The sequence below is a fragment of the Oncorhynchus mykiss genome, chromosome 28 (genome assembly GCF_057628025.1).
Source record: "Oncorhynchus mykiss isolate SJ-2025 chromosome 28, ASM5762802v1, whole genome shotgun sequence".
In the NCBI taxonomy this organism is placed as follows: domain Eukaryota; kingdom Metazoa; phylum Chordata; class Actinopteri; order Salmoniformes; family Salmonidae; genus Oncorhynchus; species Oncorhynchus mykiss.
Window position 1 is genome coordinate 10,600,042 of NC_143049.1, and position 23,829 is coordinate 10,623,870.

The 23,829-nt window shown below is 44.5% G+C and overlaps 1 protein-coding gene across 2 annotated transcripts in view; it reads right to left on the minus strand.

The window, feature by feature from the left end:
• Positions 1-1,610: 1,610 nt before the first annotated feature.
• Positions 1,611-23,829, minus strand: part of cdh24b (cadherin 24, type 2b) — a 136,190-nt gene continuing 113,971 nt past the window's right edge. The window contains exons 7-14 of one of the 2 annotated variants that reach the window (XM_036966293.2): positions 21,835-22,091; positions 12,774-12,910; positions 11,172-11,293; positions 9,053-9,170; positions 8,311-8,634; positions 7,713-7,917; positions 7,007-7,472; positions 1,611-6,395 (exon numbers count right to left, since the gene is read on the minus strand). In XM_036966293.2, coding sequence (XP_036822188.2) covers positions 5,400-6,395; positions 7,007-7,472; positions 7,713-7,917; positions 8,311-8,634; positions 9,053-9,170; positions 11,172-11,293; positions 12,774-12,910; positions 21,835-22,091 — 2,625 coding nt within the window. In that variant the 3' untranslated portion in view covers positions 1,611-5,399. Of the gene's footprint in view, positions 6,791-7,006; positions 7,473-7,712; positions 7,918-8,310; positions 8,635-9,052; positions 9,171-11,171; positions 11,294-12,773; positions 12,911-21,834; positions 22,092-23,829 lie in introns of both variants that reach the window. The other variant, XM_036966297.2, reaches the window with a different exon arrangement.

Sequence of the window (23,829 nt, forward strand, 5' to 3'; positions counted from 1 at the left end):
TGTGTATTAAAGTATTTGATCCCATATAGATAGCACGTCATGACCACGTCAAGCTTTTGACTCTACCAATTTGTTTGAGGCATTTTCTGTTTGTTTTGGTTGTGTTTGTGATCATTTTGTTCCCAATAGAAGTGAATGGTAAATCATGTATTGTGTCATTTTGGAGTCACCTTTGTTGTAAATAAGAATATAATATGTTTCTAAACACTTCTATATGAATGTAGACGATACCATGTTTAAGGATAATCCTGAATGGTTCAAGAGTATTGATGAGTGAGAACATTACAGACACACAAGTCAGGTGACTTGTCAGGTGACTTGGCGGCCATTTTGGAGAGGCAGGTTGCCACTGTGATAGTGAGTTTGATAGTGAACTGGGCATTAAACATGGAATAATCCGCAACAAATACTATAGCATACTACAGTCATGGAAGGGTACCAAAAAAAACATTTACAACTCCCCACCAACTACCAGATCTCACCCTCTTTTCATGTTTCCCTTCTCAGGATGGTGGTTCCTGGCCCCCTTGCTGATGCCGCCCCCCGTTACACCCCTCCACCTCCCCTGGACATCGATGGGTCCCCTGCCTATGCCATCAGGTCTCTACTGGACTCCCGACGTCGTGGGGGTCGGCTTCAGTACCTGGTGGACTGGGAGGGGTAGAGGAGCGATGTCGGGTTTCGGCAACCGGCCCATCGATGTTGGGTTCAGAGGAGCGATGAGGAGCGATGTTGGGTTCTGGCAGCCGACATCCTGGACCCCAACATTATCCAGGATTTCCATATCCGGCAACCGGCCCGATCCTCGCCCTTGGGGCCGTCCTCCAGGCCGGCGTCGTCCTGTGGCTGGAGCTGTGCTGGGGGTGGGATACTGTCACACCTACTCCCATTCCCTCTCTCTGGTGCTCGACATCGCCAGTCTACTAACCACCGGTCCTGGCAACCCAGGACGCACACCTGGCAACCATCATTACGCACACCTGCTCCCCATCGTTATGCACAACTGGACTTCATCATTACCTTGATTACTTCCCCTTTATTTATCCCTGTAGCTTCAGTCTTCAGGCAGTGTTGGTTTTGTTCACGTTCGGTACGCTTCTTCTGTTTTGTTTATCTGCTTATTCTCATTATTAAACTCACCTTCTGCACCTGCTTCCTGACTCCTAGCGTATACGTTACAATATGTCTCCCGTTAAAATAAGGTTAAGGTTAAATAAACTAAATGACAGTGTATAGTATACGACACAATCGAGGGATACTACTACAGTGTGTATTACTCTCCAGTATACTACACAATTCTCAAGGGATAGTACAGTGTGCAAAAGTCTATTTTAAGCACTACATGATCAAGCGATACTAGTGTGGAGTATAAGATTCTACAGTATAATACAGTTTACTACATAATTATATAGAATTCTATAGTAAGTACTATAGTATTCTATAGCAAGCTGCAGTATTTGTTTTACGTGGGTAACCCACCCACACACCTACGTGTACGCGTACACACACACACACACACACACACAACATTCAAACGTAGCACACAATTGATTAGTGAGATTGTTTCATTGGAGAGACCAATAAGAAAAGACCACCTGCCAAGTGTGACATCTCTTTAAAACATATGATTTTTTATTCAAATTTACAAAAAAGAAAAGGAAAAATACAACATAATAAATACATTTACTTTATTCAGCACGCCATCTTGGAATTTGATCAACATCGTGCAGGAGTGATGAAGTCCCAAAAGGGAGACTGAACCTGGGGTCGTCTGGTGGCGTTCAAAGTTCATGACCTTCTACCCTCCAGAACACACACAGAATACAACCACACACCCCTGAAACACTACATGTAAAGCATGTCAGGACCTGTCATTAAATGCAGTGTATTTTCATTTGCATTTAATTGCGTGGGTAAATGGTTTGATAAATCTCCTGACAATCTCACTTTCCTCTCTGACTAAAGTGAGGGGGGGGGGGGGGGGGGGGGTTGACCAGGAATAGGAAACCCCCGGTCCTGGAGTGCCCCTGCGACAGGAGGCGACTGATTCAACTAATCATGCCTTTGATTGGACCAATTTGGTGTTTCGATTCCTTTCCTCCGGAGGTGACATAATCAGTTCAATCAAGTAGTTAAGTGACGGCGGCACTGCAAGCCAAGGCCTCGCCAACTACAGATCAATCAGCTGGAGCATCACTCTGATTTAGACCAATCAGCACAAGCAAAACACCAAGAGCCAATCGGCGCTGGCTAACCATGTTTCCGGGGACAGAAGTCATTATGTCACAGTAGATGAGGCACCAATCCGTTTATAATTACGACACACACATATATTACATTATCTATATTTATAGGTGTGAACTACATAACATATTCCACAGTGTATGTGAGGGTGTTTTACAGGTGTATGTGGTTATTCCCTGTGAATAGGGCTTGACTAGCCCTGGTATGGCTAACCTCTATAGTCCTCAAACTCAACTCTGGACCTCTAAGCCAGTTCCACTGTGTTTTTCATTGTTCCCCTCTAATCAGGGACTAATGTAGACCTGGGCAATTAATTATCAGATAGAACAGAAAACCAGCAGGTTCCGGACCTCGTAGGGTAAGAGTTGAATAACCCTGCTCTATATAGCCTCCACTATGGTGCCGAGCCTATACAATACTAAGGAGGCTAGCCATATCAGGGCTGGAGTTTGACCAAGCCTGGTCAGACCATTCTCCAGGGTCCCGCTCCCCTCTCCTCCCCCAGAGATTGTGCACTACGACAGTAGTCCTGGCAGGGTCCAGTCAAGTCTTTGGCCCGATTTGAATACATGCAAAACGCATCCCTGCTTCCGCCCATCCTCGAAGTAATAATCACGGATCTAAACCCAATTTGAGAGGTGAAAAAGGAAGGGTTCCCTTCCATCGCTTTGACTTGTCAGATCAGTGAGAGATGAAGGGCGCGTTTTTAAAAGTATTTCAACAGGACCTTACACAGGGACACAGTGTGATTGTGGACTCTTGTGGTGATTGTGCCGACTTTCTCTTTTCACTAGGGGTTTGTCACAATCTGAGCCAATGTTAAGTTAACAGTGCACAACTTTTGGGCACGGCACATAAAGTCTGAGCTGACAGGAGTCTCTTTTTGCTGCCTCGGGGACACTATATGTATTCTTTGGGGTCGGTTCCATTACAGCTCCAGTCAATTCAGCGAACGGGTTGTGACAATTGCATTGGAGAATAGAATACAGCATCGGGCAGTTTTCATGGTCCAGTTAAATGGTTTTCAACGGAAACGGTATTAATCGAAATGCTGGCTTTAAGAAAGCTACCTCACATAACCTTGCACGCCGGGCTTCTAGTTCTTGTCAGATACATGGCTAGTGAAGCAGAGTACCTCACAAGTAATCGAGTGCTCATGTTCCGCATAACACTTTTTGCCAGGTTAAAGACCTATTTGAATACTTTGCTTTTCCACAAGAATGTTGTGTCAGGCACACGATATTCTGGTCTGTCCTAATGTAAAGTACATCGTGCCAGTTTAGTTCAGGGTCAGGTAAATCAAGTCCAGTCTGGTTGAAATATTAATCTAGGCCAGGTCTAAGTTGTCCCAACAGTGCTCTGTTCAAACGTGACAGTTTTTCCACTTAGATTTTTTTTGTTGTGACAATTATCTTCTCTTTTAACAAGGATATTCACTGATATTTACAAATGCATTCACATACAGTAGAACAGTAGTTATCGTCCATAGACATCTTCTTAAAAAAAAACTTGATCTGACATTATTCATAGTCTAGTATTGAACGCCACACAGTATAAAAGTGCATTCCAGCTGAAATCCCAGCTCATTCTTAAATTGACCTCTAACCTTTGACCATTACGGGGCCCAGTTGTTTCTGTTCGCTGGGCCTGCTGGTTTTCATTCTGACACTCTTCACTGATAAATGGAAGTTACGGATTGGACGGTTAAGAGTTTTCAGAGTGTGAATAGGCGGTTGAGATTGGTTGAGATTGTGCTCAAATCATGCAGACTTGGTCCTCAAGACATGTTGATTGAGTAGATGGAGGTTTTGCATAAAAAATAGTCATGTCTCTCCTCTCCTCCCTACATACAGTAAAATAATCGATTTAGAAGAGATTTCTTAGATTCATACATAGATTCAATGCATCTTGTTAATACTTTTGCTTTCGTGATTTATTATACAATCAATGCCTGATAACACAAATGAGTCTTTAGTGTGTGTGGGTGTTGTGGGTCGTTCCATCAATTCGGTGCCTTTTGAGAAGTATAACTTGGTCATAATAAACTTTGATTCCACCTAATTACAGAATTTTTTTCATCTTGAAAAAAAAAATGTTTTCCCATCTCAAGAGGTTAATGAAAAAAAAACATATATAGTAAGTGCCTATTAAGTTCCAAATAAAGTAACACGTTTGACGGTAACAGGGTTGACCGTGACAGGGTTGACAATTTCATCTTAATTCAGCCATAAATCCCCTTGTGACAGGGGGAATGGTAGCTTTTCTGTGCAATAGAGTGTGGCAATTGAATGCAAGCTTCACAAAAAAAAAATAAACGTGTTTTTTTTAAAAATGTCTAGCCTGTGTTTGTAAACACAACGACACTCAGCTAAGCCTGGGAATATCATATCCCTTTTTTTCTTCTCACATGTGTATTTTCCAGTGATACGACTTTTTCAGCGATTTAAATGATTCATCGTTTTTTATTTGGAATGAAGTCGTGAGTTGAATTATTCACTTTTCTGCCTCTGCGGACGGTGTGAATGCAACAGTTTCTGCACAATCATCTCTCTTCCCCTCTCTCTCTCTCTCTCTCTCTCCTTCTTTGTCTTTCTTCTCTATCCCTCTGTCTTGGTCATCTTATATCCCCTTCTCCTCCGTGTGGTACCCTAATTTTCCATACTTCCTTGTTGAATGTATTGTCTTGCTTGCACCCCCCCCCCCCCAAAAAAATAAATAAAATAATAATAATTTGTTTCCAATTTCTCTCTCTCACATACACACCCTCATCCCACACACACGCAAACAAAGAAACACATTCGCTCACTCCCTCTCTCCTCTTTCTATTTCTATAGATGTAGAGCTGAATGAAAATCCTGTCTCGGATGTTTAAGTTGTTTCTCTTTGTCCAGACCACTTAACAAATTGTTGCTGCTTAGTGGAGAAACATCATGCACATTGTCTCAGTATCTGTGCTCACACGTATCAGCCTTTCACCACTTATTGCTTTAAATTACATCAATCACTCCCTCCCCTGCCCTTGCTTCCCTGGGCTCATTTTTATCTGTCTCTTTTTATTATTCTCCCTCTTCATCTCTCTCTCCGTTAACTTCTCTTCCCATTATTCTAACTCTGCTTGCCTTTTAATCATTCTTCCACCCTCCCCTCATTCTCTCTCATTTTTTCTCTTCTCCCTCTCTGTCTTTCCCCTCATCTCCAGACTGCTCCTCTTTCTGCCCCTCCTCTTTTTCAGCCTCTTTTTTGTTGTTCTCTACCCCTCCCTCCCCATCCTTCTCTGTCTCCTCTTGTTTTTCTTTCTCCCTATCTCGGAACAGCTTGGCTAGCTCCTGAAATTGTGGACCCCACTCCTCCAGTCCTCCTCCCCACTCCTCCTTCTCTGCATCCTTCTCTCCCTCACTCTCCAGCGAACTGAGTGAGCCTGCACGTGACCCTGTGCCCTCCAGCCCGTACACCTGCACTGAATCATAGGGAGGCTGCGAGGGGTCAAAGGTGACCTGAGCCAGACGAAGGCGGAGGAACTCACCCACCCTGAGGGCCAAGGAGTGACCACCTGGTACTGGACCCCCTCTCCCTGCCTCTATCCCTGGGACCCACCCTGCCCCGTACCCCATGATGCCCCCATATGCACCCCTGGGCTGCCCTGGGAAGGGCAGCATCTGGGGGGTCATATCCCTTCTTCCTAAAATGTATGCCCCAATACCCACCCTGTCCCGCCAGTCAGCCATGAACCCTTCTGGGTACATCCCCCCGCAAGAAGTGCCAGTCAGAGATATCCCTCCGCCCTCCCTGTCCGGCCTGGCCACCACAAAGTTGCTGCCAATCTCCAGCCCTCCCCTCCCCATGCTCCCAGGGTAGTCCTGCCTCTGTCCCGCTGCCTCCCCCTGCAGGACACTGGTGTAGTTGCGGGCGGCTGACTGCTGAGACTTGCTGTCTGGGCCGTTCGCCCCAGGGCCTCCACCTCCACCACCAGAGGAACCTCCTTCAGCTAAGCCGGAGCGTTTGGGGGAGAGGCCTGCGCGGGAGGCTCTGCGGCCCGCCATGGGCAGGGTGGCCGAGTCACACACCCAGGCACCTCCCTGACCAACCACGGAGCCAGAGCGGGTCAGGACCAGGCTGTGCTCCCTCTCCCGGGGGAGGGTCTCAGACTGGACCTGCAGGGGACGGGGAGGAGGAGGAGGGTCAGTCAGGGACAGGGGCAGGGCAAGGGAACGGCGCTGTTAAGTGGAAGTAGAAGATAAAGGAGAACAAGATGTGATATTGCGGTTGAGAGGAGAGAGAATTGTAAGGGAACGAATGGAGAGATGAATTGGAGAAATAATTAAAGCAGATAGCCGGAGCGTAAGTAAAAGGCCAAAAGAAAGAAACAGGGAGATAAGGAAGATGAGGGAGAGAGAGGAGATGCCGTGAAGGAAGAAAGCAAAAAGGCAGAGAGACAGAAGAAGAATAGACAGACAGCGCGCAAGATGCAGAGTGAAAGAGAAACAGAGTTGAGAAGGTAAGAGAAGCAGCAGAGGTTAATTGAGCACTAGAAAGAGCTAATAGTGCACTGTGAGAGGAGGATGAAGAAGGAGGAGAAAATCAAGAGACAAAACGTTAAAAAAGGAAAGGCCAGAAAGCTTCTTTAAATCAAAATATATCAAATAAAAAACCATACATATTCATCATCATCTCCCCTCAGAACCCTGTTTAATCAGCAGTGCACTAAGCATACCAAATGCTAACATTTATTCACTGATTGTGATATACAGTGTCTGTCTCTTACCATGTCCACTGAGTCCTGACTTTGGCTCTGCTGCTCGCTGCTGTTCTCTGTACAGTTGCTCATAGCTCCCCCTCCGCCTCTCTCCTGGCTGTCATTGGTCCGCGGTGTCCCTCCATCTGAGGTGCTAACCCCGCTCTGCGGGCCCGTTCCGTCTCTGCTCTCTCTGCTGCTCATTTCAGCTGGGCCTATGTACACGGCCCCTGGCTCCAGGGCCCCCACCATGGCCCCCTGATTCTGGATGACCAACGAGTGGTCCGGCTGGCCCCCGGGGAAGCGGTAGGCCAGCTCAGCCAGACCCGGCTCAAACTGGCTCCCTGGAGTACGTCGGAGAACAGGTAAGGTATGGCTGCTGTAGCAGAGGCGGCCGTACATGGGCCCTCCAGGGCCGGAGTAGGCCGGGTCCAGGGTTGGGTTCTGGGCCCAGCTGTAAGACTGGGCTTTGTCCTGGACGTGCTGGGAGTAGCGTCTGGGGGGTAGAAGATAGGGTGTGACAAGGCTAGACTATATGTTACAGCAGCTTTACACGGAAACAAATGCCATTGAGGGATAACATAACATAGACATATATCACACAGCACAATAGACCATGTTTGTAATAGACCATGATCAATACAGTCTTAGAGAGACTCCTGAGAACTCTTGAGGACTGGAGTTTTGTCTGCCTGTGTTTCTTCCCGGGACAGCTTTCAATTAAACACACACTCACATGTTCCTGCTGTCCAGGGTGCGGTATACCCTGCGTGAGCTGTGGGGGGCGCTCTGGAGCGCTGCAATGTCGAAGGCGGCCGTGTCGGCCTCACCCCCACCCTCGTCGTCGTAGGTGATGATGTTCTCCCGCACATCGTCCTCCTCCAGGGGGGACAGAGAGTCCCGCTTCTGACGGCGGAGGGACAGGGACAAGGCACTGACCGCTGGGGGTGGGAGGTGGGGAGGGAGAGAGAGAGAGAGAGAGTAAACAAACACTGGAAGGGGCAGATTAGAGTGTTGGTATAGCATATCTCTGCCCTGCATGCTAAAATCAGTAATTGACTTAGAGCCACAGCCAGTCAGACATAGATACACTGTGTACTGTACTAACCCAGTCACATTGGAATTGGAACGACGTCGGCATTCAGGAGGTCATTCCCAGTAAAATTCCAGTGCAATTTGATGTAAATTAGGTTTGTGTTCCCCAGTAGAATAACTAACCAACTAATCATCAAGTCTTGATTGGTTGGATACGGTGTGCTAGTGTGTTGTAACGAAAGCCTGCAGTGCACACCCTGTGGATCTGGGTCTCTGAGACCAGGATTGAGTATATTTACCGAGCAGAGTGGCAACACAGGCCAGGATGGCCAGCAGGGCGGCGGTGCTAAGCCCAGGGGAAGGAGAGGTGGACTGCTGGGGGACACACACCGTCTCTCTCTCCCACTCCCAGTCTCCCTCCGTCTGCCTCTCCTGCCTCTCCTTCTCCCCAGCCCGGGCCCCTCCTCTCAGGCAGGGGCAAACGGATACGGTGACCGTCCCGGTGGAGGTCAGGCCAGATGTCCCGTCCCTTAGTACCAGGGGGACGTGCAGCGTGAGGGAGGAGGAGGACGAGCGGGAGAGGGGCTGCAGGGGCGACAAGAGCAACAGGGTGGCGGTGGGGCCTGGAGGAAGAGAGCGAGAAAGAGGGAAATACAACATTAGAGGGGTAAAAAAAACACAAGTAACACAACGGAATTTAATTGAAAGAAATCTCTACTATATAACGTTATTCCCATAGCTTCCCACAGCTTCCCTCAGAGGATGTGTCCGAAAGCATTGGGAAAATATGGATGTAGAGTAGAGGCAGAGGTAAACAACAGGGGAAACAAAAGGGGAGGAGGATAAAAGATGTAAACATTTGAAGGCACGGACGCTGTGAGATGGATGGTAGAGGAGATAGGTAGAGACAGAGAGAGAAGAGGGAGGAGAGGAGTGTGTGTGGGAGAGAGGGGGCCAGACAGAGCGGGGGGGGGGGAGCGAGATGGGACGCGTGTGTGAGAGAGAGACGTAGAGAAAGGAAAGGAGAGAGACTATACACACCTCCACTGTCCCTGATGCTGAAGTTGAGGGCGACGCTGGACTCTGGAGGGATGCTGAAATAGACAGCGCTGTCATTCCCTCCCTCATCTCTATCAATCGCACGCAACACCTGCACCACCTGAATGGGAGAGATAAGAGAGAATGTGAGACCAGACACAGAGGAGGAACGATTGGGAGGTTGGAGGGAGGATGGGGGAGGGGGAGGTCGGAGAGAGAGAGACACACAGGCAAGAAGAGAAAGAGAAAAGAGAAAGATAGACAGCAGCAGAGGTAGAAGAGATAGGAGGGGGATATGAGAAAAAAATAATAGAGATTGAGAAAGAGTACTTTGTAACAACGCATTCCTTTAACCACCGCCCACATCCCTGTGCAAGAGTTCAGCATTTACCTAATCAAAACAAACAGACTGCTAGATAAAACCTTTAATACCAAGTAGGAAGTAATTAAAGTATATCTAGCCATAACAGAGGAGGGAATGACTGGGTTGGCTTTCCGTATACAATCTACTAAGCCTGGGTTCCGACTGTGAAGATGCACTTAGAAAATAAATTATCTTATTCGATCTAGTGAATATTATCTCAGTTTAAACCATTGGGACTCTCTTAAAATACTGCCTGTGGAGAACAGGCAATACAACATACCTCTTTAATGGACTTTAGAGTGCATTAGTGCTAGTGCAGTGATTCAGACCAGGATTAAGATGTTAGAAAGTTTCTGAGTTATGCAGTAGCTAAGGGCTCTCATTTTGAAAGGGTTTATACATTAGAAACTTTATTTTCTCTGTTTTAATGTCTTTAGAAAATTACATTACATACTGAACAAAAATAAATGCAACAATTTCAAAGGTTTTACTAAGTTAAAGTTCATATAAGGAAATCAGTCAATTGAAATAAATTCATTAGGCCCTAATCTATGGATTTCACATGACTGGGAATACAGATATGCATCTGCTGGTCAGCGATACCTTAAAAAAAAGGTAGAGGCGTGGATCAGAAAACCAGTAAGTATCTGGTGTGACCACCATTTGCCTTAAGCAGCATGATTACATGGAAGAACTGAGACATTTTCAGGTCCCAGGAATTGTGTACAGATCCTTGCAACATGGGGCCGTGCACTATCATGCTGAAACATGACTTGATGGCAGATGGCACGAGAACGGGCCTCAGGATCTCATCACGGTATGAGAAATGTCAAATTGACATCGTTGTGTTCATTGTCCGTAGTTTATGCCTGCCCATACCATAATCCCACCGCCACTAGGGGGGCACTATTTTCACAACGTTGACATCAGCAAACCGTTCGCCCACACGACGCCATACATGTGGTCTGTGGTTGTGAGGCCGGTCGGATGTACTGCCAAATTCTCTAAAATGACGTTGGAGGCAGTTTATGGTAGAGAAATGAACATTACATTATCTGGTAACAGCTCAGGTAGACATTCTTGCAGTCAGCAGGCCAATTGCACTCTCCCTCAACACTTGAGACATCTCTAGCATTGTGTTGTCTAACAAAACTGCATTAGAGTGGCATTTTATTGTCACCAGCACAAGGTGCACGTGTGTAATGATCATGCTGTTTAATTAATCAGTTTCTTGATATGCCACACCTGTCAGGTGGATGGATTATCTTGGCAAAGGAGAAATGCTCACTAACAGGGATGTAAAGAAATGTGTGCCCCAAATTTGAGAGAAATAAGCTTTTTGTGCGTATGGAACATTTCTGGGATCTTTTATTTCAGCTCATGAAACATGGGACCAACACTTTACATGTTACGCTGATCTTTTTGTTCAGTGTACAACAGTTGGCTGATGGATTACTTCCCTGCAAGACGGTTCCTGTAGATTCACAGATCGTGAGACAGAACAACAAAGACACAGGCACACAAAAGAGGTAATAAACACAAACACAGAGAGAAGGAACAGACGGACAAAGACAACAAATTACTGGAACAGAGACAACATGGGAACGTGGAAAAAGCAAGACAGAAATAGAGGCAGAAAGACGGAAGCGTGGACGAAATGATCGAAGGAATCGACAAGAACATTCAAAGACTTTTTACACATGCACGCCAGCACACACACACACACACACACACACACACTCTCTCTCTCTGACTGACCTGTCCGGTGGCTGATGAGTCACACATGGCTGTTGTGTATTTTCTGTCCAGCTCGGGAGCATTGTCATTCAGGTCCAGCGTTTCTATGGTCACCACCACTCTGGACACTTGGCTGGGGTTGTCTGGGGGAGAGGAATCAGGGACATCTGTGTCACTACAGAGAGCATTTCACGACCTCAGAGTGGCCAACGCATCTCAACTCTGCTGATCAATCCGCTAAGGTGTCCTCGTGACCTAGCCTACATGGCTGCCTTCAATAGATTTGGTTTGAATCTAAAGTAAACATAGCATTTGTCATGTGATGTTTTATCAATCTGGCTGAATCTGGGGGTTATTGCTGTATTTTAAGATTGAGCGTTGGAATTAGGGCCTCCATCAAATCAAATGTATTTATATCTTCGTACATCAGCTGACACCTCAAAGTGCTGTACAGAAACCCAGCCTAAAACCCCAAACAGCAAGCCATGCAGAAGCATCACTCTCTTTCCACATCAAACTGACTTTTCAAAGCGCCAGCATCAAACAATGACAATATGCTCGTAAGGAGAGCCGACATTCATGCAAAGCAGTTATATCAGGGCACAGTTTAAATGGATTGGGACGGAGTCCACACTGCATTCACACACCCACACACACTTTGGAAGGCACTGACTCATAGTTTGGACTGCTCACATGAGTCCCGTATATACACACACACACACACACACACACACACACACACACACACACACACACACACACACACACACACACACACACACACACACACACACACACACACACACACACACACACACACACACACGCGCACACACACACACACATTTTTGGGCAGTCTCTTTGGACTGTGTTCACACACTCTGAGCAGTAACACCATGTTATGGACGGAAGCCTTAGGTCCACATTGCAAGCAATGAGCTCCTAGTGTCGTGGCAGGCAGTGAGAGCAGAGGAGAGAGGCTGCCTCTGGCCACTGAGAGAAGAGACAGTTAGCAATACTGATACCGCCTCCAACGGTCTGGTTTACTCTATGGAGCTCATTAATCAACTCTGGCAGCAGCATTACAACTACTGAAGACCCACTGCAACGCCGGCCAGTAGCACTGCCTAAATAAAGACTAGCACTGTCACCACACTAACCACTACTGTTGGTACTACTGTGTTACCACTAACTGATATGACTTTAAGGGGATCATTTGGGATTTTTCTTAGCTGGTGGAAATGGTAGTTTAATTAGGATCTGCTGTCTCCCATCCAAGGTGGTTGCCCTCCATTGATTTCCCCTAATTTCACACTCGGTGCTAACATTGCTATAAGCCCTGTTACTATCACCATGAATGAAGCATTGGGGCACTACAGTGCTGCTACTGATAGTACCACTGGCACTGTGTAGCTAATATAAGCCATCAAGACATATCGAGTAAAGCTGCTTAGTGGAGTGTATTGTATTTCAGCTCTCTACGACTTCATTTTATGAGGGTTTATAGGTGTAATGACTAGGGTGAAAAGGTAGACTATAGCTAGTGTAGAGTTAATCCTGGTCAGATCAAGTGATCGGGAAAAACTCCTAGCCCTGAATGATGACAAAGTTGTGCCCTCTGACCTCTCTGTGTGGCGATGACGGTGATGTTGTGCCATTGTTCGCGCTCACGGTCCAGCTCCATGGCCGTGGTGATGAGGCCGCTGTCCGGGGTGATACGGAACAGAGCCTCTGGATCTGACTGGGGATCAATAGAGAACCTGGGAGAGATGGAGAGATGGGGAGGTGGGAGGGGACCAAGAGAGAGAGAGGGGCAGAAGAGAGGGAGAGAGAAAGAGGAAGATAAGGATGAGAGGATATAAATGGCCGGGGAATTACTATCGCAAATTATCGTAGTCGATACGATCTGACTTATCTAAATATCTCAATGGACGTTCTAACTACCGTTCATTGGCGGATTGGCCGTCTGGCAATACTGGCAAATGCCAGAAGGGCCGGACCATTTTATTGGGGGTCCAAAAAACAAAAAAACATTTATACATATAACACTTTAAAAAATGGACATGGTCAGGAGCCCATGAGCCAGTTTTTTTAATGACTTTGTCATAATTGTCATGTTGTCATGATCATCCACATTGAGCGTTTTGCTAATCAGTGGGCAACGGTTTTCTGATTGGTGTTTCAGCCTAGCTCAGTGCTTTCTGTGGTGGGGCAGCCAGTGGAAAATACGGAGCGTGGGAGTTGGTAATGTTCTCTAGTGGCGCAGCGGTCTAAGGCACTGCATCTCAGTGTAAGAGGCATCACTACAATTCTTGGTTCGAATCCAGGCTGTATCTGGCTGTGATTGGGAGTCCCATAGGGCAGTGCACAATTGGCCCAGCGGTGTCCGGGTTTGGCCAGGGTAGCCTGTCATTGTAAATACGAATTTGTTCTTAACTGACTTGCCTAGTTAAATAACGGTTAAATAAATAAAATAAAATAGTTGTGCCAGGATTGGCTCAGTGTTCTGTCACTCATGGGGACACTACGTCACTGCAAAAACTACACGGACAGCTCAAAAATTCATGCCCACTGGACACAGATAAAACAACATAAAATTACATTATATCAACCGTAGCTTTCATTGGACTGATCATGTCAAAATCATACTTTAAAAATCTTAGCAAGCAAGCTAGCAGTCATCATCATGAATCAAGTCGACAATCTATTGGAAAATCCTTCTCAATCATATGAAGAGAAATTGTCATATGAAGAGAAATTATCGATAAAAACCTAACGGTGCTCATAGGCCATTGGACATAAACATTACAAGTTGTAAATTGCAAATTCAACAATGAGTGGTTTGGAAGGAATCAGTGGCCTGCTATACAGTGGAGTGGGTGTGTGGTCCAAGTCTGTGTTTAAGGGTCTATTTTCCAAGCTTAAAAGTATAAACATTAAACATTGGCCATGCTGTCAATCCAGCATGACTTCTGCCGCGCTCAAAACAACTGGAAACTAGGAACTGGGAAATATCAGACGTCAATGAGTTCAAGACAACTGGGAATTCGTAAAAAAACAAGCTCCGACTGGGAAAATACGTTTTGAATGGTCATCCAGCTTGGATTTGCAAGTTGGGAACTGAAGCCTCTTTCTAGAGCTCCGACCTGAAGATCACTGACGTCATGATTCGCCTTTGTTCCCAGTTGTCTTGAAAGTGCCATAAAATCCAGAGAATGCCAGACTTTGATGACAAAGTTTCATGACAAAATTTGCCAACAAGGAGGACTGCCGCACCATCATCCTATTCAAGTGAGCTCAGCACAACAAGGTGAGTCCAAAAAGGTATTTCATGCTGCTGCATATATTTTGAAAATATGTCATGGAGATATGCATACTGTAGCTAACAAAGTAATACCAAGTGTATGTTGTGTAGAAAGCTGTCAGGAGCCCATGTGCCTCACCCTAATAATTTGCTCCCTTTTCCCCTCGTAACTTAGCCTACTGTTCTGACTTGGTGGTACACATGTAGCCTAGAGCCTGTTTTAGAGAAATGTCATCATCAAATATTGTAAGAGCTTTCATTGTCTGCTTATATGCCCCCTTTATTTATCATACAGTTCTGACTTGGGGTACAGGGAGAATACTGTAAGAACGGCCCAAGTTCTGAATTCTGTCGCTGTACATTTCAAAAGTGCTGAACAAATAGTTATATTGACTAAGTCTGCCCTAACTCGCTCATTATTGTCTTAATCGAAAATTATGGATTGCCCCTTATGCCTTAGTTTGTACATCTCAATTGTCAGTAGAAAAAAACACATTTGTTTAAGCAAGTCAGCCATATCAGCTATGTTTTTTTTTAAAGGCAGTAAACGAGGCTGAATAAACTATTTCGCTGCCAGACAAAAGGCTCTGCTGATAGCCAGGTGTAGCAGTGGTAAGGATTCACTACATGGTGCTGAAAATAAAGCTCTGCTGTTGGGACAGTTTTATGTAGGCCCTAACAGTTTGTGGGCACCGTTTGTCAACGTTATAGTGCAATTCATGTATTGTTTAGTGTTGTGTTGTGTAGTGGCTTTCCTGGCATGCATTTAAAAAAAAAAAACAATTGGTTTGCCCCACCAAGATTTATATGCTAAAATCGCCACTGTGTCAGTCACTCAGTCAAAACGGAAAGGTGTTTTGCCCAAAAAAGTTAGAGAGCAAAAAAAAAAAAGCACTTGAGGCTGATGCTGCTGAATGTGTGAAATGAAACAACTTATTTGCTACGAGTTCAGGCTCTGCTGGTTTGAGTGCTCTGTCTGTGATAAATGACAGATAAGCTACTGTAGTGCAGTCGAGGTAGGAAGAAAAAGGAGAAAGACACATTTATGTACACTGACACAGACCATGTAGCCTAGTGCTGCCAGTTAGGCCTAATATTTTGTCTGTATATTGCATGAAATATATTTCATACCTATTATAGTAGGCTAATTAGTGAAGGGAGGATTCGGAGGAACATTTAGATACTAGGCTACCAGCAAAATAGTCTAACAAGCCATTAGATTGGCTTTTATGTAGGTAAGGCAATTGCCATCTATTAGACATTTATACAGTGCTTTTTGCTAAACACAAGTCATCATGTATAAAGGTCAATTGGGGCAATTTACACCCAGTCACTACAAAGAAACAGGCGTCTTTCCTAACTCAGTTGTCGGAGAAGAAGGAAACTGCTCAGGGATTTCACCATGCCAATGGTGATTTTAAAACAGTTATAAGAGATTAATGGTTGTGATATGAGAAAATGGAGGATGGATCGACAACATTGTAGTTACTCCACAATACTAACCCAAATGACAGAGTGAAAAGAAGAAAGCCTGTACAAAACTAAAATATTCCAAAACATGCATCCCGTTTGTTGCAAAGAAATGTACTTTTTGTCCTGAATACAAAGCGTTATGTTTGGGGCAAAACGACACATCACTGAGTACCACTCATCATATTTTCATGCATGGTGGTGGCTGTGTCACGTATTGGGTAAGCTTGTCATCGGGCAAGGACTACGAAGTTTTTTGGGATAAAAAGAATGTTGGATGTTCCTGAGTGGCCTAGTTACAGTTTTTACTTAAATCGGCTTGAAGATCCATGGCAAGTCCTGGAAATGACTGTCTAGCAATGATCAACAAATCAACTTGACTGAGCTTGAAGAATTTTCAAAAGAATAATGGGCAAATATTGTACAATACAGGTGTGCAAAGCTCTTAGAGACTTACCCAAAAAGACTCAAAAGTATTTTCTGTATTTAATTTTAATACATTTGCAAACATTTCTAAAAACATGTTTTCCCTTTGTTAGTGTAGGGTATTGTGTCCAGATGGGTGAGAGATAAAAAATATACATTTAATCCATTTTGAATTCAGGCTGTAGCACAACAAAATGTGGAATAAGTTAATGGGTATGAATACTTTCTTAAGGCACTGTAAACCCGTAGCTATGTGGGCAGGGAGGAACACTTGAAATGCACTACTTTTAATTTGATAATTGGGCCTTTAAAATGTATTATATAAGCCAATGGTCATCTACAACGCATTTACTCCATGATTTTCTTCTTGTCTAATATACAGAACCAGTCAAATGTTTGTAAACCCATATTCACTCAGGGGGTTTTTCTTTATTTGTACTATTTTCTATATTGTAGAATAACAGTGGAGACATCAAAACTATGAAATACATATACAGTGCCTTGCGAAAGTATTCTTCCCCCTTGAACTTTTTCGACCTTTTGCCACATTTCAGGCTTCAAACATAAAGATATAAAACTGTATTTTTTTGTGAAGAATCAACAACAAGTGGGACACAATCATGAAGTGGAACGACATTTATTGGATCTTTCAAACTTTTTTAACAAATCAAAAACTGAAAAATTGGGCGTGCAAAATTATTCAGCCCCCTTAAGTTAATACTTTGTAGCGCCACCTTTTGCTGCGATTACAGCTGTAAGTCGCTTGGGGTATGTCTCTATCTGTTTTGCACATCGAGAGACTGAAATTTTTTCCCATTCCTCCTTGCAAAACAGCTCGAGCTCAGTGAGGTTGGATGGAGAGCATTTGTGAACAGCAGTTTTCAGTTCTTTCCACAGATTCTCGATTGGATTCAGGTCTGGACTTTGACTTGGCCATTCTAACACCTGGATATGTTTATTTTTGAACCATTCCATTGTAGATTTTGCTTTATGTTTTGGATCATTGTCTTGTTGGAAGACAAATCTCCGTCCCAGTCTCAGGTCTTTTGCAGACTCCATCAGGTTTTCTTCCAGAATGGTCCTGTATATGGCTCCATCCATCTTCCCATCAATTTTAACCATCTTCCCTGTCCCTGCTGAAGAAAAGCAGGCCCAAACCATGATGCTGCCACCACCATGTTTGACAGTGGGGATGGTGTGTTCAGCTGTGTTGCTTTTACGCCAAACATAACGTTTTGCATTGTTGCCAAAAAGTTCAATTTTGGTTTCATCTGACCAGAGCACCTTCTTCCACATGTTTGGTGTGTCTCCCAGGTGGCTTGTGGCAAACTTTAAACAACACTTTTTATGGATATCTTTAAGAAATGGCTTTCTTCTTGCCACTCTTCCATAAAGGCCAGATTTGTGCAATATACGACTGATTGTTGTCCTATGGACAGAGTCTCCCACCTCAGCTGTAGATCTCTGCAGTTCATCCAGAGTGATCATGGGCCTCTTGGCTGCATCTCTGATCAGTCTTCTCCTTGTATGAGCTGAAAGTTTAGAGGGACGGCCAGGTCTTGGTAGATTTGCAGTGGTCTGATACTCCTTCCATTTCAATATTATGGCTTGCACAGTGCTCATTGGGATGTTTAAAGCTTGGGAAATCTTTTTGTATCCAAATCCGGCTTTAAACTTCTTCACAACAGTATCTCGGACCTGCCTGGTGTGTTCCTTGTTCTTCATGATGCTCTCTGCGCTTTTAACGGACCTCTGAGACTATCACAGTGCAGGTGCATTTATACGGAGACTTGATTACACACAGGTGGATTGTATTTATCATCATTAGTCATTTAGGTCAACATTGGATCATTCAGAGATCCTCACTGAACTTCTGGAGAGAGTTTGCTGCACTGAAAGTAAAGGGGCTGAATAATTTTGCACGCCCAATTTTTCAGTTTTTGATTTGTTAAAAAAGTTTGAAATATCCAATAAATGTCGTTCCACTTCATGATTGTGTCCCACTTGCTGTTGATTCTTCACAAAAAAATACAGTTTTATATCTTTATGTTTGAAGCCTGAAATGTGGCAAAAGGTCGCAAAGTTCAAGGGGGCCGAATACTTTCGCAAGGCACTGTATATATATATATATATATTTTATATTTGAGATTCTTCAAAGTAGCCACCCTTTGCATTGATGACAGCTTTGCACACTCTTGGCATTCTTTCAACCAGCTTCATGAGGAACGCGCTTTTCCAACAAGTCTCTTCTTATTATTGGTGTCCTTTAGTAGTGGTTTCTTTGCAGCAATTCGACCATGAAGGCCTGTTTCATGCAGTCCCCTCTGAACAGTTGAATTTGTGTCTATTACCTGAAATCTGTGAAGCATTTATTTTAGCTGCAATCTGAGGTGCAGTTAACTCACGTGAATTTATCCTCTGCAGCAGAGGTAACTCTGGGTCTTCTTTTCCTGTGGCGGTCATCATGAGAGCCAGTTTCATCATAGCGCCCGATGGTTTTTGCGACTGCACTTGAAGAAACTTTCAAAGTTCTCGACATTTTTCAGATTGACTGACCTTCATGTTTTAAAAGTAATGATGGACTGTCGTTTCTCTTTGCTTCTTTGAGCTGTTCTTGCCATAATATGGACTTGGTCTTTTACCAAATAGGGCTAATTTCTGTATATTCACCCCTACCTAGTCACAACACAACTGATTGGCTCAAATGCATTAAGAAGGAAAGAAAGTCCACAAATGAACTTTCAACAAGGTACACCTAGGCTAGGATATTGCTGGGCACAGCACAGCCAGTGTAGTGTGTTCCCCTGCAGCTCAGCTGCAACAGTCAAGTGTAGTGGACGTAGGGGGAAACCAGAGAGAAAGTGCATGCGAGAGAGAGAGAGAGAGACACTGACGCATGTACTACCAGTTAATTGATATTTTGGCTCTATATTATATATGTAATAATAATTAACCCTTAGGATAGGGAGGGACATGTATTACAGCAATATTAGTAGCAAGGCTTTCACAAGGTATTATGAGCCAATGGTCATCTATTAGGCATTTATTTAGTAATCGTTCTTCTTCAGCTAATAAATGTGTTTATTCATTCACAACTAGGATGCTGCTGGGCCCAGCACTGGCAGTGTGGTCTTCTGATACCAGTGTTGTGGGGAAAGGATGCTATGCAGAGACAGGTCAGAGGTGAGTGCAGTGGACATAGAAAGAAAACAGCAATTAACACTTTGGAGTGACAGACAGACAGAGTGACAGCAGAGAAGATGCAAAGACAGGCTGCACAACAGGGAGGCAACAGAGGCAACATAAGCATTTCTGAAGAGAACATACAGTGCCTTCAGAAAGTATTCAGACCCCTTGACTTTTTCCACATTTTGTTTTTATGTTACAGCCTTATTCTAAAATGGATTCAATTGTTTTTTTTCCCTCCTCATCAATCTACACACACTACCCCATAATAACAAAGCAAAAAGTTTTTTTTTATACATTTGTGCAAATTTATTAAAAAAAGAAAAATGGAAACATAACATTTATATAAGTATTCAGACCCTTTACTCAGGACTTTGTTGAAGCACCTTTGGCAGCGATTACAGCATCAAGTCTTCTTGGGTATGACGCTACAAGCTTGGCACACCTGTATTTGGGGAGTTTCTCCTGTTCTTCTCTGCAGATCAGGGCGGCAGGGTAGCCTAGTGGTTAGTGTGTTGGGATAGTAACCAAAATGTTGCAAGTTTGAATCCCCAAGCTGACAAGGTACAAATCTGTTGTTCTGCCCCTGAACAAGGCAGTTAACCCACTGTTCCTAGGCAAATAAGAATTTGTTCTTAACTGACTTGCCTAGTAACATTGGACGGGGAGCTTTGCTGCACAGCTATTTTAAGGTCTCCCCAGAGATGTTTATTCAGGTTCAAGTCCGGGCTCTGGCTGGGCCACTTAAGGACATTCAGAGACTTGTCCCGAAACCACTCCTGCGTTGTCTTGGCTGTGTGCTTATGGTCATTGTCCTGTTGGAAGGTGAACCTTCGGCCCAGTCTGAGGTCCTGAGAGCTTTGGAGCAGGTCTGTCATGTGCCTTTTACTGAGGAGTGGCTTCCGTCTGGCAAAGGCCCTTCTTCCCCAATTGCTCAGTTTGGCTGGATGGCCAGCTCTAGGAAGAGTCCTGATGGTTCCAAACCTCTCCCATTTAAGAATGATGGAAACCGCTGTTTTCTTGGGGACCTTCAATGCTGCAGACATTTTTTGTACCCAGATCTGTGCCTTTCCACAATCCTGTCTCGGTGCTCTAAGGACAATTCCTTCGACCTCATGGCTTGTTTTCTTTCTCTGACATGCACTGTCAACTGTGGGACCTTAAAAAGACAGGTGAGTGCCTTTTCAAATCACGACCAATCAATTGAATTTACCACAGCTGGACTCCAATCAAGTTGTAGAAACATCTCAAGGATGATCAATGGAAACAGGATGCACCTCAATTTCGAGTCTCATGGCATCTTAGTATTCAACTTATGTAAATTAATAGATTTGCAAACATTTCTAAAAACTGTTTTCGCTTGGTTCTTTATGGGATATTATGTGTAGACTAGGGATACATATATTTTTAATCCATTTTAGAATAAGGCTGTAATTTAACAAAATTTGGAAAACACCAAGGGGTCTGAATACTTTCCAAAGGCACGGCACGTATAAAGATAATTTTGCCTTGCATCTTTCTTAGTGTGTGCATGTGTGCGTTTGCACATCTGTCTATATCATAGATGGCATACATAAATGGATAAACCCATCAATGATGTCGCACCATTCATTTCTATGTGAAGCCTGAATAGCGCACTTGAAGTCAAGGAAGTTGATTTTAGCGACCAAGATGGCATCTCATGGGGAATATTTTCAAGATATAACGTGCAGTTTGAGCTAGTCCAGGAATTAACGTTGCAGGCTAGCTCAGTGCTGACCTCTCTCATTGAGGATCTCAAGTTGAAGGCCGACCAGGGTGGACCCTCGGTCAGGGTTTTTCTCTTGTTATGTCAGTCGTTGACAGTTCCAAAATTAGCCCATATCAGCAAAAAAAAAATTTGATTGGTAAATTAGTCTAGCGGCCAGCTATCTAAACTTGTACAGCTATCTATACTTGTACTGCAAAATTTCTCTCCGCCACATGACAAAATGTATAGAATTATAACTGCAAGAAGAGTCCGCTAAAATGTTTTGCTTTCAAGGTGGGTGGCCCCAAAACCTATATTTAACTTAGGGCCCCCAAAAGACTAAGGCTGATTCTGAGCATGTGTGGGTATGGATACTGAGGCCCCTTATGATAGCCCCCACCCCCATCAAAGTTGCCCATCCCTGATTTATACAAAGATGGCCCTTTTCCCGTTGAGGTTTTCCGGTTCACTATAATGGAGGATCCCGGTCGGCCTTGAACTTCCGGCCTTCAATGAGAGGGGACAGAACTTCTCCCCTGGTCTGTATAGGATCCACTCTAGTCCAGTACCTGATGTTATTGGTGAGTCCAGTATCAGGGTCCACAGCACTAACCCGTCCCACGGTGCAGGCGGGAGGGCAGTTCTCCGACACATCCATACGGTAGCGAGCCCGGGAGAAGCGGGGCGGCTCGTCTGCGTCCAGCACGGCCACCCGGATGGAGGCGCGGTCCTTAAAGGGCCCACGGCGGAGGAAACGAGGGTCCACCATGGGGTTCAACACCTCCACGGAGAAAGAGTAGGAGCTACGACTCTCATAGTCCACAGCCTGCAGAGAGGGAGTGAGGGACAGTTATCGATACACCCGCAATAACATCTGCTAAATATGTGCATGTGACAAATACTATTTCATTTGGTTGGAGAGAGAGAGAGAGAGAGAGAGAGAGAGAGAGAGAGAGGGAGAGAGAGAGAGAGAGAGAGGTTACAGTAACTACATGTTGGTTCTGTAGTGTAACAAGTGATATTGATATTGTGATATTATGATATTGTATCACACTTTCCCTTTACAACACCAGGAGTTAATGTGTTCACATTCTCATGTATGCTCCTGGGTATGGTGTGGAAATATACACATTTCCATACAAATGCAATAAGCTCACCTTGACTGTGAAAATAAAATCATATTGACATTTCGCAAAGGTATGTTTTATTCAGTGGTAGAAACTTAAGCATCAGCATCAAGTATGATGCATTGACCTGGTTACGTACAGGCATATCATTTACCCATGCTATTACATTCACAGATGTAGTCAGACAAGTAGGAAGCTGTGAGGGTTTCATGATACAGCTCCAATCTCGTCTGAATCTGGCACTGCTGAGACGTTATGACTGTCTGCCTGTCTATCTTTCTGGCTGGCTGCTCATTGTGGTTTCTCTTAGCAGGAGGGTTCCTCTAGGAATGAGCTCGTCTCTGATCAGATCAGGAGAGGTGATTGCTAGTGAGGGCAAAGCCCTACCTTGATTACATTCTGGAGAGCGACACGGCTGGGTTTGGTTGAAAAACAGCGTTCTGAGGTTTTCTTACATGCCAATATTGGATGGAGTCAGTATGATTGGCAGAAACATGCAGACTGGACTGGACTAGGAATAAATAGAGTGATTTGGTATGAGCCATATTCAACACATGAGTGAAAAAAAACTATCTTTGAATGTCCCTCTTGGAGGAAAATCTGGATATTTTTTTCTTCTTTCTGATCTCCCCGCTTTTTTTATTTTTCTCACAGTTGTTAAGAACTGCATTCTCTTACAAGAAATCTGTAATCTTAACAGGACAGAGATTGATTAAAAACGATGCAGTGAGAAAAGGGGAATTGAAGGGCACAGATATTGAAATATAGGCAATACCGGAAAGATTTCGAAGTAGGAAAAAGGGAAATGTCAGAGAGAGAGAGAGAGCCAGGGAGAGTGAGAGAGAGGGAGTGAGGGGGTAGACAGAGAGAAAGGTTCTCTAACAGGATCCCATTAGCGGGAGAGAGAGACAATCTGTCTGAGGAGGAGAGATGTCACTTACACTGTGAACACACACTTATCACCCACTCCCTCCCTTCCCCGTTCCTTCATTCCTCCCGCCCTCCCTCTCTCCCATGCACTCCATCACAGTCTCCACTCCCATCCTAGTGTGTAGAGGTCCATCTCTGACACCCAGAACACACACTCATCTCTTTCTCTCGCTCAGGCTTAGAGAAAGCACTTATCACAACCACCACCTCCCTTTTTCTGTCTCACTTCCTCATCCTATGCTGCTTTCTCTCTCCATCTCCATCTCTCTCTTTCACTCTTCCACTCACACTCTCTCAGTCTCTCAGTCTCCCACTCTCTCACTCTCTCTGTCTCTCACTCTCCCACTCTCAATCTCCCACTCTCACTCTCCCGGTACATGTACACTAGATAGCAGTAAATTGCAGCGTGCCGCTTAGGCCGCACATTGTGACTTGCTTGTTGACGTGCTGGCAGCATATAGCAGCATGTTTGATTGTGTGTCAAGAATTCAGTATAGCAAGTTTGTA